Source organism: Scyliorhinus canicula, unplaced genomic scaffold (genome assembly GCF_902713615.1).
Source record: "Scyliorhinus canicula unplaced genomic scaffold, sScyCan1.1, whole genome shotgun sequence".
NCBI lineage: Eukaryota > Metazoa > Chordata > Chondrichthyes > Carcharhiniformes > Scyliorhinidae > Scyliorhinus > Scyliorhinus canicula.
In genome coordinates this window covers 80,187-96,821 of record NW_024055450.1, presented here as the reverse complement: position 1 = coordinate 96,821, position 16,635 = coordinate 80,187, and the positions used below count along the sequence as shown (strand labels likewise).

Genomic DNA, 16,635 nt, shown 5'->3' with positions numbered 1-16,635 from the left:
GGGCCAGGATGAAACCCGGATCCCCATCACACAGGCACACAGCCACTGTACCACCATGATCCCCCAGAATTTTATACATTTAGAATAATCTTCATTATTGTCACAAGTAGGCTTACCTTACTTTAACATTGCAATTGAGTCACTGTGAAAATCCCCTGGTAGTAACACTTATTCAGGTATACAGAAGGAGAATTCAGAATGTCCAATTCCCCTAACAAGCACGTCTTTCGGGACTTGTGGGAGGAAACCCATACAGACACTGGGAGAACGTGAAGACTCTGCGCAGATAGTGTCCCAAGTAGGAATTGAACCCGGGACCCTGGTGCTGTGATGCAGCAGTGCTAACCACTGTGCCACCCATAAAACAGTTCAGCTCAATCTTCTCAGATTAAATAAGCTGAAGCGCCCAACGTGGGTCTTGCACCCACGGCCCTGGGATTAAGACTCCCATGCTCTACCGACTGAGCTAGCCGGGCTGCTTTTCATAATTTCATTTTTGTCTCCCCTCAGTCTTTTCTGTTCCAAAAAAAACAGCCTCAGTTTATCCAAACTTTCCTCAGAGCAACATTGTCAATTTCTGGCTGATGTTGTTAAATCTCCTCTGTACTCTCTTTAGTGCAGTCTTCCTGTGCAGAGGAATCTAGCTCTGGCCTAACTAGTCCTGTCCTGCCATTTATCATGTAATCCTTTGCCTTGTTTCCCCTCCAGCTTTCTTCCTCACTATCAAGTGTTTAATCATTTTTGTGTCACATGTAAACTTGTTATTCATGTTCCTACATTTACTTTCAAATCAATGATGTAACCAGGAGTGAAGGGCCCAGTACTGATTCCTTCGAAACCGGCACTGGAAACAGCCCTTTGATTTTCTCTCTTCTTTATGGGATGTGAGTGTCACTGGCAGCCCAGCTTGGTTGCCCATTCCTAATTGCCCTTAAATTGAGTGGCTTGCTAGACAATTTCAGAGTGCAATTCAGAATTAACCAGTTGAGTTGGCCAGATCAGGTAATACCGGTGCCGACTCGATGGGCTGAATGGTCCCCTTCTGCACTGCAGATTCTGTGACTAATTCCGACCTAGGGTCACTTTTGGAGTTTGTACATTCTTCCTGTCTATACATTGATTTCCTCCGGATGCACTGGTTTCCTCCTGCAGTCCACAGATGTGCCGGTTAGATGGATTGGCTGTGTTAAATTGTCACTGGAGGGGTTGTGGGGATAGGGTGGGGAATTCGCCAAGGTAGGATGCTCTTTCAGAGGGTTGTTGCAGACTCGATGGGCTAAATGGCCTCCTTCTGCATTGAGGGTATTCCATGATTCTACATTTGATCCAATGATGTGTTCACTCACACACACTGCAGCCTGACTCTTATTAAGGGAACAGACACTGTTTGTTACTCTCAAAGTGAGTGAATCCTTTGCTGTTTCCCCTCTGGGCCCCATCTCCACTATTATTGTCTGATTGTCCCACTGAGACTCTCACTTATTATTGGACAATCAGCGAGTCAGCCTGAGCCTGTGACCGCTCTCACCATCTGGTACCGTCACAATGCCCAGGTGATTGATGGCAGCTCACGACCAATAGGAAGAGGAGGGGTGGGACTGGAGGACTGACCTGGAGCTGCTGGTCCTCCAAGCAATTGGAGTGAATGAGGGGCGGGGTCCTCGAACAGGCGCCGGAATGTGGCAACTAGGGGCTTTTCACAGTAACTTCATTAAAGCCTATTTGTGACAATAAGCGATTATTATTATTATTGTGCATTGCGAGCCTGGACCGGATGCCAACTCTCCCGGATTGACTGACTGGAGTAACCAGGATTTTATTTGAATAATTTGTGGGTGTCACTGGCTGGGCCAACATTTATTACCCATCCCTGTGGATCTGGAGTCACATGTAGGCCAGACCAGGTAAGGATAAAATATTTCCTTCACTGAAGGACATGAGTGAACCAGATGGGTCTTTGCAACAATCAGCAATGGTTTCATGGTCATCAGTAAACTTTCAATGAATTCAAATTTTACCTTCTGCCTTGGTGAGATTCATACCTGGGTGTCGAGAAAATCATTGGGACAGTAAAAATTATTTGTGTGACTCTGGGACATGATTAGGACAGTAAAAATATTAATTGTAGGTCTCTGGAAAATCATTAGGACAGTAAAAAGGATGCTGTTTTGTAAGCTGTATGTTTTGAGATGACCTGAGGTGATGAGAATGTTGAAATCCTTCATTTAAAATGGGTAAAACTGGGGCTTAATATTTATCCTAAATAGCTATCTTTTACCTATTAGGAGTGTTAGGAAATAGGTGACTTCTACACCCAAGCTTTATAAAGATTCACAGGATAGAATTAGAACCATAGAATTCCTATAGTGCAGAAGGAGGCCATTCAGCCCATCGAGTCTGCACTGATTCTCTGAAAGGGCACCCTGCCTAGGCCCACACCCCTACCCTGTCCCTGTAACCCCATAGCCCCACCTAACCTACACATCCCTGGACACTAAGGGGCAATTTATCAAGGCCAATCCACCTAACTTGCCCTTCTTTGGGATGTTGGAGGAAACCTGAGCACCGGATGTAAACCCACGCAGACACGGGGAGAAAATGCAAACTCCACACAGTCACCAAGGCCGGAATTGAACCCGGTCCCTGGCACTGTGAAGCAGCAGTGCTAACCACCGTGCCACCAGGGGCATAGTTTCCTGTCAATATTACTCTTGATGAAGCTCAGATCGAATTTGCTTTGCGAACTACTCTCTTAATATGTCTTGTAGATATACAAAATCCCTCTTCACCTCTTTCTCTCTCCTCCCAAAGAGATCAGTTGGGTTTTTGTGACAATCCAGCAGTTTTCTTGGTCACTTTTTCCCAGTGTCGGCCCCACAAATGACCAGATTCATTCAGCTCAATTTCACAACCTGCCTTTGTGTTTTTGTGGGTTCTCTCTCACTCTCTAATTTTTCTTTTTAATCAGTTTCACAGGGTGTTCGAAGGGGAGGCTTCAAAGTCCGAAAACTCAAATCAAGCATCACATCAGGATCTGACAGATTCCTCAATTTATCATATCCTGAATATCAGCAGATTTTGAATATGGAAGGAAAAAGCATCGTTCACAGTGGGGAGAAACCGTACATGTCATCAGGCCCCATGAGACAGAAATGCAGCCGCACTGAGGAGAAACCGTGGAAATGTGCGGACTGTGGGAAAGGATTCACTTACCCATCCAGCCTGGAAACTCATCGACGCAGTCACACTGGGGAGAGACCGTTCACCTGCTCCACGTGTGGGAAGGGATTTACTCAGTTAACGGCCCTGCGGAATCACCAGCGAGTTCACACTGGGGAGAGACCATTCACCTGCTCCGAGTGTGGTAAGGGATTTACTAAGTCATCTGGCCTGCTGAAACACCAGCGAGTTCACACTGGGGAGAGACCGTTTCAATGTCCAGACTGCGGGAAGTACTACAAAAGTTCTGGGAATCTAATGTACCATCAACGTATTCACACTGACGTGAAACCGTTTAGGTGCTCTCACTGCGGGACTGGGTTCAGACACTCGTCTCACCTCACTGTACATCAGCGAATTCACACTGGGGAGAGGCCATTCACCTGCTCCAAGTGTGGAAACAGATTCACTCAGTTATCCCACCTGCTGAATCATCAGCGAGTTCACACTGATGAGAGACCGTTTCAATGTCCAGACTGTGGGAAGTGCTACAAAAGTTCTGGGAATCTAATGTACCATCAACGTGTTCACACTGATGAGAAACCGTTCAGGTGCTCTCACTGTGGGACTGGATTCAGACAATCATCACAGCTCATTGTACATCAGCGAATTCACACTGGAGAGAGGCCATTCGCCTGCTCTCAGTGTGGGAAGGGATTCACTCAGTCATCCCACCTGCAGAGACACCAACGAAGCCACAAGTAACCATAATGATTGGGTTTTGCTGTTCCTCACATTCAGGACTGAACCATGTTCATTTAGGTCTCTTTCTGCTGATAACAATTCCAGCCCATTTACAGGGACTAATATTCTGGCTAAAAGTCAAATAAATTAGATTTGTGTTAAATACGCAGTGTGTTGAAACTTTGTTTTTGAACAAACAATTTTAATGAGGTATTTTCCGGCATTGTAAACAGTAGAATTACAGAACATGAAAACAAAAGGACTGTACAGTAAACAAAGTACATAGTGCAATTGCCGTAGCCCACCCCACCCGGATCTGCCTAAATGACCCCCGATACCACATTCCCCTGCCCCCCCCGCCCCCGCTGACGATTAAATCACCCCAAAGAAGTCAATAAGCAGCTGCCACCTCCGGGTGAACCCTACCAACGACCCTCTCAAGGCGAACTTGACTTTCTCCAAGCCAAGGAAACTCGCCATGTCTGACAGCCAGGCTTCCGACTTCGGGGGCTTTGAGTCCCTCCAAGCTAGAAGTATCCGTCTCCGGGCTACCAGGGAAGCAAAGGCCAAAACGTGGGCCTCTTTCTCCCCCTGGACTTCCAGGGCCACTGAAACCCCAAAAATCGCCACCTCTGGACTCATTGCCACCCTCGTGTTCAATACTCTGGACATGACGCCCTCGAATCCCTGCCAGTATCTCCTCAGTTTTGGACATGCCCAAAACATGTGGACATGGTCTGCCGGTCCTCTCAGACACTTTATATATCTGTCCTCCACGCCGAAGAATCTGCTCATCTGGGACACTATCATGTGGGCCCGGTGGATGACCTTAAATTGAATCAGGCCAGGCCTGGCACATGTTGCAGTCCAATTAACCCTGCTCAGCGCGTCGGCCCACAGGCCTTCCTCAATTTCCCCTCCCAACACCTCCCATTTATGCCTCAGCTCCTCGGTCTGCGTCTCCTCTGTCCCCATGAGCTTCTTGTAAATATCCGAGACACTTCCCTCCCCCAACCATCCTCTCGACACAACTCTATCTTGGATCCCCCTCAGTGGCACAAGTGGAAAAGATAGCACCTGCCTGCGCCCCCAGACTGGTACCCCTAGCCCTACATGAGGTTGCCTCCACCCGCTCCCAAGCTGACCCTCCTCCCACCACCCACTTCCTTATCATGGCTACGTGAGTCGCCCAATAATAGTTGCTGAAATTCGGCAGTGCAAGCCCCCCTTCCCTCTGGTTCCGCTCGAGCATCACCCTCTTCACTCGCAGGGACTTGCCCGCCCACACAAAGCCCAAAATGATCTTGCTTACCCTCTTAAAAAAGGAACGTGGAATGAAAATGGGGAGACACGAACACGAATAAGAACCTCGGGAGGACCATCATTTTAACTGTCTGCACTCTCCCAGCTAACGACAGCGGGAGCGCGTCCCACCTCCGGAACTCCCCTCGCATTTGATCTACCAGCCAGGACAGGTTCAGCTTGTGCAGTCGACCCCAATCCCGCGCCACTTGTATTCCCAGGTACCTGAAACTTTCCCAACTAACCGGAACAGCAGCTCCCTCAGCCGGTCCCCTTGGCCCCTCTGCTGAACTACAAATATTTCACTTTTTGTCATATTCAATTTGTACCCCGAAAACCGGCTGAATTCCCCCAGGGTCGCCTGATTCCGTCCATCCCCACCATCGGGTCCGAAACGTACAAGAGCAGGTCATCCGCGTACAATGAAACTCTGCTCCTCCTCCCCCCCCCCCCCCCCCCTCGAACCAGCCCCTTCCAACCCTCTGAAGCCCTCAGAGCAATTGCCAGCGGCTCTATAGCGCAAACAGCAGTTTTAAATAGTCACAAGTCGTCCTGTTTGTCCTCACACTCGCCTCTGGGGCCTGATATAGCAGCCTGACCCAGTCGATGAAACCCACCCCAAATCCAAACCGTCCCAGCACCTCCCATAAATAGTCCCACTCTGACCGGTCAAATGCCTTCTCCGCATCCATTGCCACCACTACCTCCACCTCCTTTCCCACTGGGGACATCACGATCACATTGAGCAATCTTCTTATATTCGCCCCCAGTTGCCTACCTTTAACAAACCCGTTTGATCCTCCCTAATAACACTTGGCACACAATCCTCAATCCTGGTGGCCAAAAGCTTTGCCAGCAGTTTAGTGCCCACGTTAAGAAGGGAGATTGGCCTATAAGACCCACACAACTCTGGGTTCTTGTCCCGTTTTAAAATCAAGGAGATGGTGGCCTGCGACATTGTCTGGGGCAGCACCCCTCTGTCCCTTGCCTCATTAAAAACCTTGACCAGCAGCGGCCCCAATATCCTGGAGAACCTTTTATAAATTTCTACCGGGTACCCATCCGGCCCCGGGGCCTTACCTGACTGTATGGCCTTTAAGTCCTCAAATATCTCCTCAGCTCCGATCGGGGCGCCCAGCCCTTCTACTAGCTCCTTACCCACTTTTGGGAATGTCAGGCCATCTAAGAAGCGTCTCATCCCCTTTGGCCCTGCGGGGGGCTCCGAGCTATAGAGTTTGCTATAAAAGTCCTTGAAAGCCCTGTTCACACCCGCCGCATCCCCCACCAAGTTACTGCCTCCATCCACCACTTTACCTATTGCCCTAGCCGCCTCCCTCTTTCTGAGCTACTAGGCCAGCATCCTGCTGGCTTTCTCTCCATGTTCATATACCGTACCCCTCACCTTTCTGAGCTGCTGGGCCAGCATCCTGCTGGCCTTTCTCTCCATGTTCATATACTGCACCCCTTGCCTTTCTGAGCTGCTCCCCTGCCTTACCCGTGGACACCACCCCAAACTCCGGCTGCAGCCTCCTCTGTTCCCTCCAGAGCTCCGCACTCGGGGTCCCCGCATACCTCCCGTCAATCTGCAGGATCTCCGCTAACAGTCGGTCCGTCTCTGCCCTGTCCATCTTGTCCCTGTGAGCCCGGATTGAAATCAGCTCCCCTCTCACCACTGTCTTGAGCATCTCCCACATCACCGCTGCTGAGACTTACCCCGTATCATTGACCTGCAGGTAGTTTTGTATACACTTCCTCACCCTCTCGCACACCCCTTCGCCAGCAATCCCACATCCAGCCTCCACTGCGACGCTGGAACCTCTCTCCACTCACCTGTAGCTCGACCCAATGTGGGGCATGGTCGGAAATGGCGATTGCCGAATACTGCGCATCCACCACCCCTGTCAATAGATCCCTACTCAGTATTAAAAAATCGATCCGAGAGAATACCCGATGGACGTGCGAGAAAAGGAGAACTCCTTCCCTGTCAGCCTTCCAAACCTCCACGGACCGAACCCCACACACCCCCCCCCCCCCCCCCCCCCCCACCCTCTCCCCCAATCTATTCCATGAACTCCCTCAGCTCTTTTCCCATTGCTGACACTCTGCCTGTTTTTGAGCACGACCGGTCCAGGCCTGGGTCCATAACTTTATTGAAGTTCCCTCCCATAACCAGCTTGTGGGAATCCAGGTCGGGTATCTTCCCCAGCACCCTCTTTATGAAATCCACATCATCCCAGTTTGGCGCATATATGTTGACCAGGACCACCTTCCTCCCTTCCAGCTTACCGCTAACCATAATGTAGCGACCTCCCCCGTCCGAAAACAATACTCCCCACCTCAAACTGCACCCGCTTGTTCACCAGAATCGCGACCCCCCCCCTGGTCTTAGTATCTAGCCCTGAGTGGAATACCTGACTAACCCAGCGCTTCCTCAACCTAAGCTGGTCCACTGCCTTCAGGTGCGTCTCCTGCAACATTATCACATCCGTCTTTAGAGCCCTAAGATGCGCAAACACCTTTGCCCTCTTCACCGGCCCGTTTAGCCCCCTAACGTCCCACGTGACCAGCCTATTTGGGGGGCACCCCCCCCCCCCCCTTGCCGGTCAGCCATCCCCTTTCCTGGGCCTGCCCCCAGCCCCTGTCCCGTGCCTCTGTAGCCCCGCCGCCTGGCAGCGCCCATCCCTGACCTCTTCTCCGCTTCTGAAATCAAGTCCCTCCCTTGTCAGCCGAACAACCCCCACCCCCCTCCCAGCAACAACACTCTGTAACCTAACCCCATCCCTAATCTGATTATAATGATGTTGGTCCTCATGCGTAACTGGCCATCTTGTCCGCTGCTGCAGCCAACACCCAGCTCGAGCCTGTCTTTTTGTTTGTTCCTTTTCAATCCCTTCGGGCTCTCTGTTCCAGAAACCAATATAGATACAACAGACCCTTGTTCGCTGTTTCTTCAAGTCCAGCACTGAAAAACGCAAAAAAAGTTGGGGGGGGGGAAGGTCCGAATGTCTAGCCAGAGCGAGAGCCACCAAATGTGGGACCTACTCCCACATAGCCGCCACCGGAAGTTTTCGAAAAGGTTTTTTTTTCAGAAACATCAAATTAATCACCCAACACGCAACTCAAAATGATGATCCTGAGATTAAAGCCTCATTATCTACCCGTTCAACTCCATGGACTGTGACAAACCTCCCTCCACAAACGCTTACCTCACTATATCCAGCCTAAGGAGCTGGACACAAATAAAGTCTCATTGAGATTTCAGCCCTATCACAGTTGGGATTTGGGAAAATTGTTGTCATAGAATCATAGAATCAGAATTTACAGTGCAGAAGGAGGTCATTTGGCCCATCAAGTCTTCACTGGCCCTTGTAAGGAGCACCCCACTTAAGCCCACGCTGTCGATGAATTATGTTTCTTTCTGTATGTTACAGTGCCACACTGAAATGCTTCGGAGAAATTTCGATCACATTACCACTTGCTGTGTTCCAGGCAACATTCAGACATGTTAAATGTTGCATTTTAGCATTGGAACGCCCAAGGGAAATGCACGTTCCAATGCAGTATGTGAGACCACAGAGCTTTTGTTAGATTTAAACTCCCTGACCACAAAATCTTGAAGAATAGTTGTACATATGTGGGTTAAGTACATATGCACAATTGCTTTCCAATTGGTTGTCGGGGTTCCAATGGGCAAATATTAACTGATTGCACATATCCATGGTGGGTCATTTACCCAGCATTCCTGGCAGTGGAGAAAGCCCCCTATCTACAATACAGGGGACCGGGATGCGTGCGCAGTCTCACACAGTTTGGAGCATGCACAGAGTGAGGGATGACGCTGAACAGAGGTTGGTTTGTTGCTCGGCCGCCGGTGAGAGGCGGCGGAGGGGAAGCGGCGGGTGGGTGGAGAGGGTTCATTAACACTCAGTGTGGGCCACAAACCCCGAATAACAACCTGCAGGTCCCGCGGTTCCAGCTCCCAGACTTTCCCCCGGAAATAGGCCCAGGTTAAAGGCCACCATCTTCATTCCGTGGCGAACACGGTGTCTGAGGGGCCATGGTGGTGACGCAGAGAGTGGGCGGGGCTTCTGGGTCCTAGTGACCAGGAGAGAAAATGATTGTATCGCTGATTTTGTTCTCGCTCTGCCCAGAACTGCATCCAGGCAGAGGCGAGGAAGTGGGGGGTAGGGTGGGGGATCTTGGAGTTGATGAAATAAAGGGTGAGATGGGTTTGAATTCAGCCCAGGGAGGAGAGAATGTGTGCGGGATAGGGATTTACAGCTTTTGGGGAAAAAAGACAGGAAAAATATTCCATAGAAACTAGACTTGGCTTTTCTGTGTTTCTGTGCTCCACACTTGTTGTGGAAAATTTTGTAATCTGCATTTCCAGGCTATTGGAAGGGGAGGATGACTGGAAGGAACATCATTGCAAGATCTGACAAGATTTATCCAGATCTGAATATTTTTTTAAGAAAGAAGGATCTGAATATCATTGGCCTTTGAATGTGGAAGGAGAAACGTTTGGTTGTTCTGTCCGTGGGAGAAGATTTCAAACACCAGTGTGTTTGGAAAAGAACCGACACACGTACACCTGAGAGACAGTGTTCCAGTGAACTGACTGTGGAAAGAGCTTTAACCAGTTCACAGTCTCTAAAAAATCACACCATTCACAGTGAGGAGAAACTGTACATGTGTTCTCTGTTGATAAGATTTCAATCGATCATCTAACCTGCAAAGACAGGAAGATACAGGCACCATGGAGAAACTGTGGAAATGTGATGACTATGGGAAGGGATACAATTATCCATCCCGGCTGGAATACCATCGACGCTCTCACACTGGGGAGAAGCCGTGGAACTGTGGGGATTGTGGTAAACTATTCAATTCTCAATACCAGCTGGCAAACCATCAACGCAGTCATACTGGGGAGAGGCCATTCACCTGTTCTCTGTGTGGGAAGGGATTTACCCAGTCAGCCTGTCTCATGTCACACCAGCGATTTCACACGGAGGAGAGGCCCTTCAGCTGCACCGACTGTGGAAAGAGGTTCAGGCATTCATCCCATTCAGTAAACACCAACGTGTTCACACAGGGGAGAGACTGTTCACCTGTTCAGTATGTGGGAAGGGATTCACTCAGTCAGCCAACCTGGTGGTACACAAGCGAATTCATACTGGGGAAAGGCCATTTAGCTGCACTTCCTGTGGAAAGAGGTTAAGGTCGTCATCTGAACTCACTGAACATCAGCGAGTTCACACAGGGGAGAAACCATTCACTTGCTCTGTGTGCGGGAAGAGATTCGCTCAGTCATCCCACTGCCTGACACACCAGCGAGTTCACACTGAGGAGAGGCCGTTCACCTGGTCTTCCTGTGGAAAGAGGTTCAGGCATTCGGGCAACTTCAAAGCACACCAGCGGGTTCACACTGGAGAGAGACCGTTCACCTGCTCTGTGTGTGGCAAAGGGTTCCATTGGCTATCCAGCCTGCTGACACATCAGCAACTTCATAAACAACTGCAGGGGTTGGGTTCTGCAGTTATTTCTGCTGTTAATCACATCCAGGATTGATAGTCTGACAATAATGTGTTTGTTTTTGCTGATGTTAACAACCCTAAAACAAGCTGGAGTTTCATATACTGGAGATGTTGTCACTGGTTTTCGAGCCTTGCAGTGTCTCTTTTTAAAAACACCATCAGCGATCAGAGCTCTCAACAGGATCCTGTTTATAATAAAATTCTAAACTTTTACTTCAACCTTAACTGACCTCCAGGAAAAGCAGATTACAAAATGTTTGTAAAATCTACAAATCAACATCTGAAAGGCTCCACTGACCAACATCTCCAATTATAAAGTGCTGATTAATTCATGCCGACAGTTCTCACTGACTTACACATTGCACACATTTCTGTCATCAAATTAAATGATCGAGATATGGGAAACAAACCAGTAACATTTTTCACACACATCAATAAAAGCTTCAACTATCAACATTGATATTGATGAAGTTTGGAAGGTGCTGAGTTGAATAATTTCTGACACAGCAGCAGCAACATTTGGTAAAGGTGGAACCCACACACAAACTGGTTTGAGACCCACTCAGTACAGATGGACAAGGGCTGCTTCATTATTTGAGGAGTTGCGAATGGTGCTGAACATTGTGCAGTCATCCACAAACATTCCCACTTCTGACCTTCTGATGAAGGCAGATCATTGATGAAGCAGCTGAAAATGGTTGGGCTGAGGACACTACCCTGAGGAATGCCTGCAGTGATGTCCTGGAGCTGAAATGGTTGGCCTCCAACCACCACAACCATCGTCCTTTGTGCCAGGTACGACTCCAACCAGCGGAGAGTGTTCCCCCTGATTCCCATTGAGTCCAGATTAGCTGGGGCTCCTTGATGCCATACTCGGTCAAGTACTGCCTTGATGTCAAGGGCAGACACTCTCACCTCACCTCTGGCATTCAGCGCTTTTGTCCATGTTTGAACCAAGGCTGTAATGACTGCAGGAAGACATCAATAAACTGATCAGTGGGCCAGAAAAGTAGCAAACTGAGGTCAATCCAGAGAAGCGCGGGATAATAAATACATTTGGGGAGGGCAAACACGGCAAAGGGAAAGAATATGAATTGTATGACAGTGAGGTGTAGAGGGACAGAACGGCATTAGAGTGCATGTCTACAGGGACTTCCGGTGACGTCGGGCGGGAGGCAGCCGCACGTTGGAGGGCTCCCGTTCGGGTACGGCATTGTCGGGGTGTAACGCCCGGTCCTAAGGGAAGCGGAGGCAGCAAAAGTCAGGAGACAACACAGGAAGGGGAAATGTCAAAAGGTCAGCAAAATAACAGCCGCGAAAAAAGCGGCTGAAAGTCGGTCAGGGAGTGGAAAGGTCAACGCGGGGTCATAAAAGAAAATGGAGGCTGGAGTACCAGGGGAGGCCGCATTGGTTACGGCTGAAGAAATAACTAAGGTGATGGCCGTGGAAGTCAAAAGGCAGTTTACAAAACACATGGAGGCAACGAGGAAGGAGATGGGGGCGGTTTTGAAAGTGCTGGTGGAGTAGATTTCCCCGGTGAGGACGGCGGTGGCGAGCGCAGTGGCGGAGGTGAGGGAGCAAGGCGAGGCGCTGAAGATAGTGTAAGAGACATTACTGCAGCAGGGTGATCAACTTACCTCGATGGGGAAGGAGATGCGGAAGGTGACGGAAATCAACAAGGATCTGTGAGGCAAAATGGAAGACCTGGAAAACAGTTCCAGGCGACAGAATTTGAGGATTGTGGGGCTGCCCGAAGGAGTGGAAAGACCGAGGCCGACTGAGTATTTTGCCACGATGTTGGCAAAGCTATTGGTGAGGGGGAGGATCCCTCCCGATGTGAGCTGGATCGGGCTCATCAGTCATTCAGGCCTGTACCAAAGGCGAGTGAGCCGCCAAGAGTATTGACTCTGTGCTTCCGTAGGTACAGTGTAAAGGAGACGATCCTGTGCTGGGCCAAGCAGAAGCAGATGGTGCAGTGGGCTGGAGCTGGTATACACATATACCAGGACTTTACAGCGGAGCTGGCGAGGAGACGGGCTGCCTTCAAGCGGGTGAAGAGGGCACTGTACATTAGCAAGGTGCAGTGCGGCTTTGTGTATCCAGCGAAGCTGAGGGAGACCTACAAGTTCAAGGACTTTTATTTTGGGACGGCGGAAGCAGCGGAGGAGTTTGCGAAGGCAGAAGGACTGTGGCAGAATTGAGAAATGGTCATGTACCGATGTAGCCTCATGACTGTATTCTTCTTTTATTTTGTTTCACTGCGTGCTGGTGTATGGGCTATAGGAGCCAACGTTGTATATATTTGGACAAGGGAAGAAATGGGACTTCCAGTCGTAATGTGGGTTCTTTGGGGTGTGGGTGTGTATGCGGGGTTTGTGTGCTAAAGGGGATTTCTGGGTTTTTCCTGGGGCTGGGCAAGGGGGAAAGAGACCCGGGCGGGGGCCTCCACGCTGGCCGGTTTAAGCAGGCCAGTGAACGGGGGTGAGGTGGGGGGAGGGGCTGCGGCCATCGGAGCCTGGCAGTACAAGGTCCGAGTGGTCTAGCCAGGGTGGATAGTTGGGGGGGGGGAAGGAACCGAGGTGGGGGGGAGGATTTTTACAAGAGGAAGTGGAGGGGCGGAGTTGTGGGGGGAGGGGGGGTTTACAACTCTTGGGTGTCATTTACGGTACTCTTTTGGAGGTTGGATGGCATTGAGTGTCATTGGAGGGAGGGGGGGGGCTCTATAGTGGTGACCATGGGAGATTCCGGACTCCTTTCTCTTTCTCGCCTGTTTTTTTTCCCACCGTGAGAGTTTGTTTTATTTGATGCAGATATTGACAGGTGGGCCGTTGGTTGGGGTGGTGGGAGGATGGGATCGTTGTTGATGTTAAGGGGATTGACTTTGTATTTGTTACCGTTTACTGCTTGTTGGTGGATCCCAAATTTGCTGGTCTGGGGCTTTTCCCGGGAACAGTCGCAGGCTAATGGCTGCCATCTTGATTCAAGGAGTACAGGGAGAAGTCTTACACCAGGTTAAAGTCCAACAGGTTTGTTTGGAATCACTAACTTTCGGAACACTGCTCCTTCCTCAGGTGAATGAAGAGGTAGGTTCCTGAAACATATATACAAAGTCAAAGATGCAAGGCGATACTTTGAATGTGAGTCTTTGCAGGTAATTAAGCCTTTACAGATCCTGTAATTATCTGCAAAGGCTCGCATTCAAAGTCAGACTTCTTACTGTGCTCACCCCAGTCCAACGCCGGCATCTCCGCATCATGGTTCAGGGAGTAGCAGAGCTCATGTACGGCCATCATGGTGAGGCAACAGGAAGTGGGTGGGGCTTCAGTGACCAGGAGAGAAAATGATTGAGTCGTTAACTTCACTCTGTCTGTACAAAGGTTAGAATTGAACCAAACCAGAGTAGAGGATGGGAGAAAACTGGGAGTGGAGGAACAGAATGGTGGAGATGGGTCAATGAGTCAATAATAATCTTTATTAGAGCTACAAGTAGGCTTACATGAACACTGCAATGAAGTTACTGTGAAAAGCTCCACCTCACCACATTCCGGTGCCTTTCCGGGTACAGAGGGAGAATTCAGAATGCCAATTAACCTAACAAGCACGTCTTTTGGGACTTGTGGGAGGAAACTGGAGCGCCCAGAGGAAACCTACGCGGACACGGGGAGAACATGCAGACTCCGCACAGACGTTGACCCAAGCGGGAATCAAACACGGGATCCTGGCGCTGTGAAGCAACAGTGCTACCCACTGTGCTACCATGCCACCTTCACGGCTAACAGTTATTCGATTCATTAGGATCAGAATGTTACAGACGTTGAATATGGAAGGAGGAATGTAAAGTCGATTCTGCCCACGGGAAAAGATTTCAAGTATTATTGTGACTGGAAAAGTGCCGATACACACACAATCAAGTGAGTGTTCCACTGAACTGACTGTGAAAAGAGCTTCACCCAGTTACAGAAACAGCCTGCAGAAAGATCATACATAGGGTAAGTCAGCGGGAGATATTTGGCAGATAAAGTATAATTTGGGGAAAAAGTGAAGTTGTCCCCTGTGTTGGAAAGAATAATAATTTAAATCGAGAGACTGCAGAATACCACAGTAGAGAAAGTTCTGTGTGTCCTTGTACACAGACCACAAGTGTATTTATTACCTCACACTCCTCCAGATTGATCTCCATTTGCTTCTTTACTGCCCAGCTGATCAGTCTACTGATATCTTCCTGTAGTCTACAACTTTATTCCTCACTGTCAACCACAAGACTGCAAATGTTTCAACCATGTCCCTTTGTTAAAGTCTAAATCATTCATATATAACACACAAAGCAGGGAACCTTGTCCTGAACAATCCAGAACTCCGTTTGAAACAGTCTTCTGATCACAAAAATACCTCTGGACCAATCCCCTTTGCTTCCTGCTGCTCCAGCTGATGACATTCCAGCATAATGGAAGTGCCCTGGTTTTCCCACGTGGAACTGGATGTGTATTCCACAGGGCTGGGATGTGCTGTCATGTCTTTATTTATTTCATTATTAACTGACTGAAGTAAATAAACTTCAGAATAAAACAAATATTCAGCAGATACGCACCAACCATTATCCTGAAGTCACCGTATTTTTATAGGAAGTTAACTGTTTGCCAAACCTCATTATCTAAATGCCTCAGATTTTTATTTACTGAAAAATTCAGACTAGGTCACTATTCAGTCACTTGTTATTTAGCTTCCTCTTCACCCCTAGATTTGATTTATTAAACACAGACTGTAATTAAAAGATTAATTTCAGTTTTAAGCTATTTAACAAATTTGGTTTTCATTTATAGTTGATTCCAGCAGTAACCAGAACTGTGCTCAGTCCTCTAGCTGTGCACGAACAAGTATTTTATGAAGTTTTAACATTATCTCCCTGCTCTTATATTCTGGTCCTGCGACAAGAAAGGCAAGTGTCCCAAATGCCTTCTGGACCACCTGATCTACCTGTCCAGCCACCTTCAGGGATCTGTGGATATGTTCTCCAAGGTCTCTCTGTTTCCCAACACTTCTCAGCATCATCCCATTTATTGGTCATTCCCGTGCCTTCTTTACCCTCCTGAATTCATTATCTCCACTGCCCCAGACTGAATTCCATTCACCATTTTTCTGTCCATCTGACCCAGTCCATGGCTTTCTCCCTCATTCACTAAAACACATCAGCAACTTTTGTATAATCCTGGTGCATACATTTCATTCTAAATCATGGATATATCCCGGAAATCTGTGGAGCCCCACTGGAAACAGCCGTCCAGGCATCATTCAGTCCTGGATGTGACTAACAGCAGCAACAACAGCTGAATCCAAACCCTGCTGTTGCCTGTGAACTTGCTGATGTCTGTGCAGGTTGTTTGACTGAGTGAATCTCCTCCCACACATGGAACAGTTAAAAAGCCTCTCCCCAGTACCACTCCCACGTGTGGGCCACACGGTAGCACAGTGGTTCGCACTGTTGCTTCACAGCTCCAGGGGCCCAGGTTTGATTCCCGGTTTGGGTCACTGTCTGTGCGGAGTCTGCACGTTGTCCCAGTGTTTGTGTGGGTTTACTCCGGGTCTCCGGTTTCCACAGTCCAAAGATATGTAGATTAGGTGGATTGGCCATGCTAAATTGCAATTAAGTGTACAAAAAGGTGAGGTGGGGTTATGGGTTAGGATGGAGGTATGGGCTGAAGTCGGGAGCTTAAGTCCAAGGGCCGGTGCACTCGATGGGCCAAATGCCCTCCTTCTGAACTGTAAATTCTATGTTACTGTTTCAGTGTGAACTCGCTGGTGTTTCAGCAAATTTGGTTTACTTTTAAATCTCTTTTCACAGTCAGAACATTTAAAAGGTTTCTGATCAATGTGAACAAGTTGGTGTCTAGTCAGGTGG

The 16,635-nt window shown here is 48.8% G+C and overlaps 1 protein-coding gene and 1 non-coding gene across 2 annotated transcripts; one reads left to right on the top strand and one right to left on the bottom strand.

Annotated features, from left to right (window-relative positions):
* Positions 1 to 403: 403 nt before the first annotated feature.
* trnak-cuu lies at positions 404 to 476 on the bottom strand. Its single transcript has one exon. It is a non-coding gene; the product is annotated as a tRNA-Lys (tRNA).
* Positions 477 to 3,195: 2,719 nt separating this feature from the next.
* Positions 3,196 to 4,035, top strand: LOC119959509 (zinc finger protein 79-like; the record flags this gene model as incomplete). Its single annotated transcript, XM_038787745.1, has 1 exon — positions 3,196 to 4,035. A coding segment is annotated over one exon (729 nt), but the record flags the coding sequence as incomplete, so codon positions are not given.
* Positions 4,036 to 16,635: the final 12,600 nt, after the last annotated feature.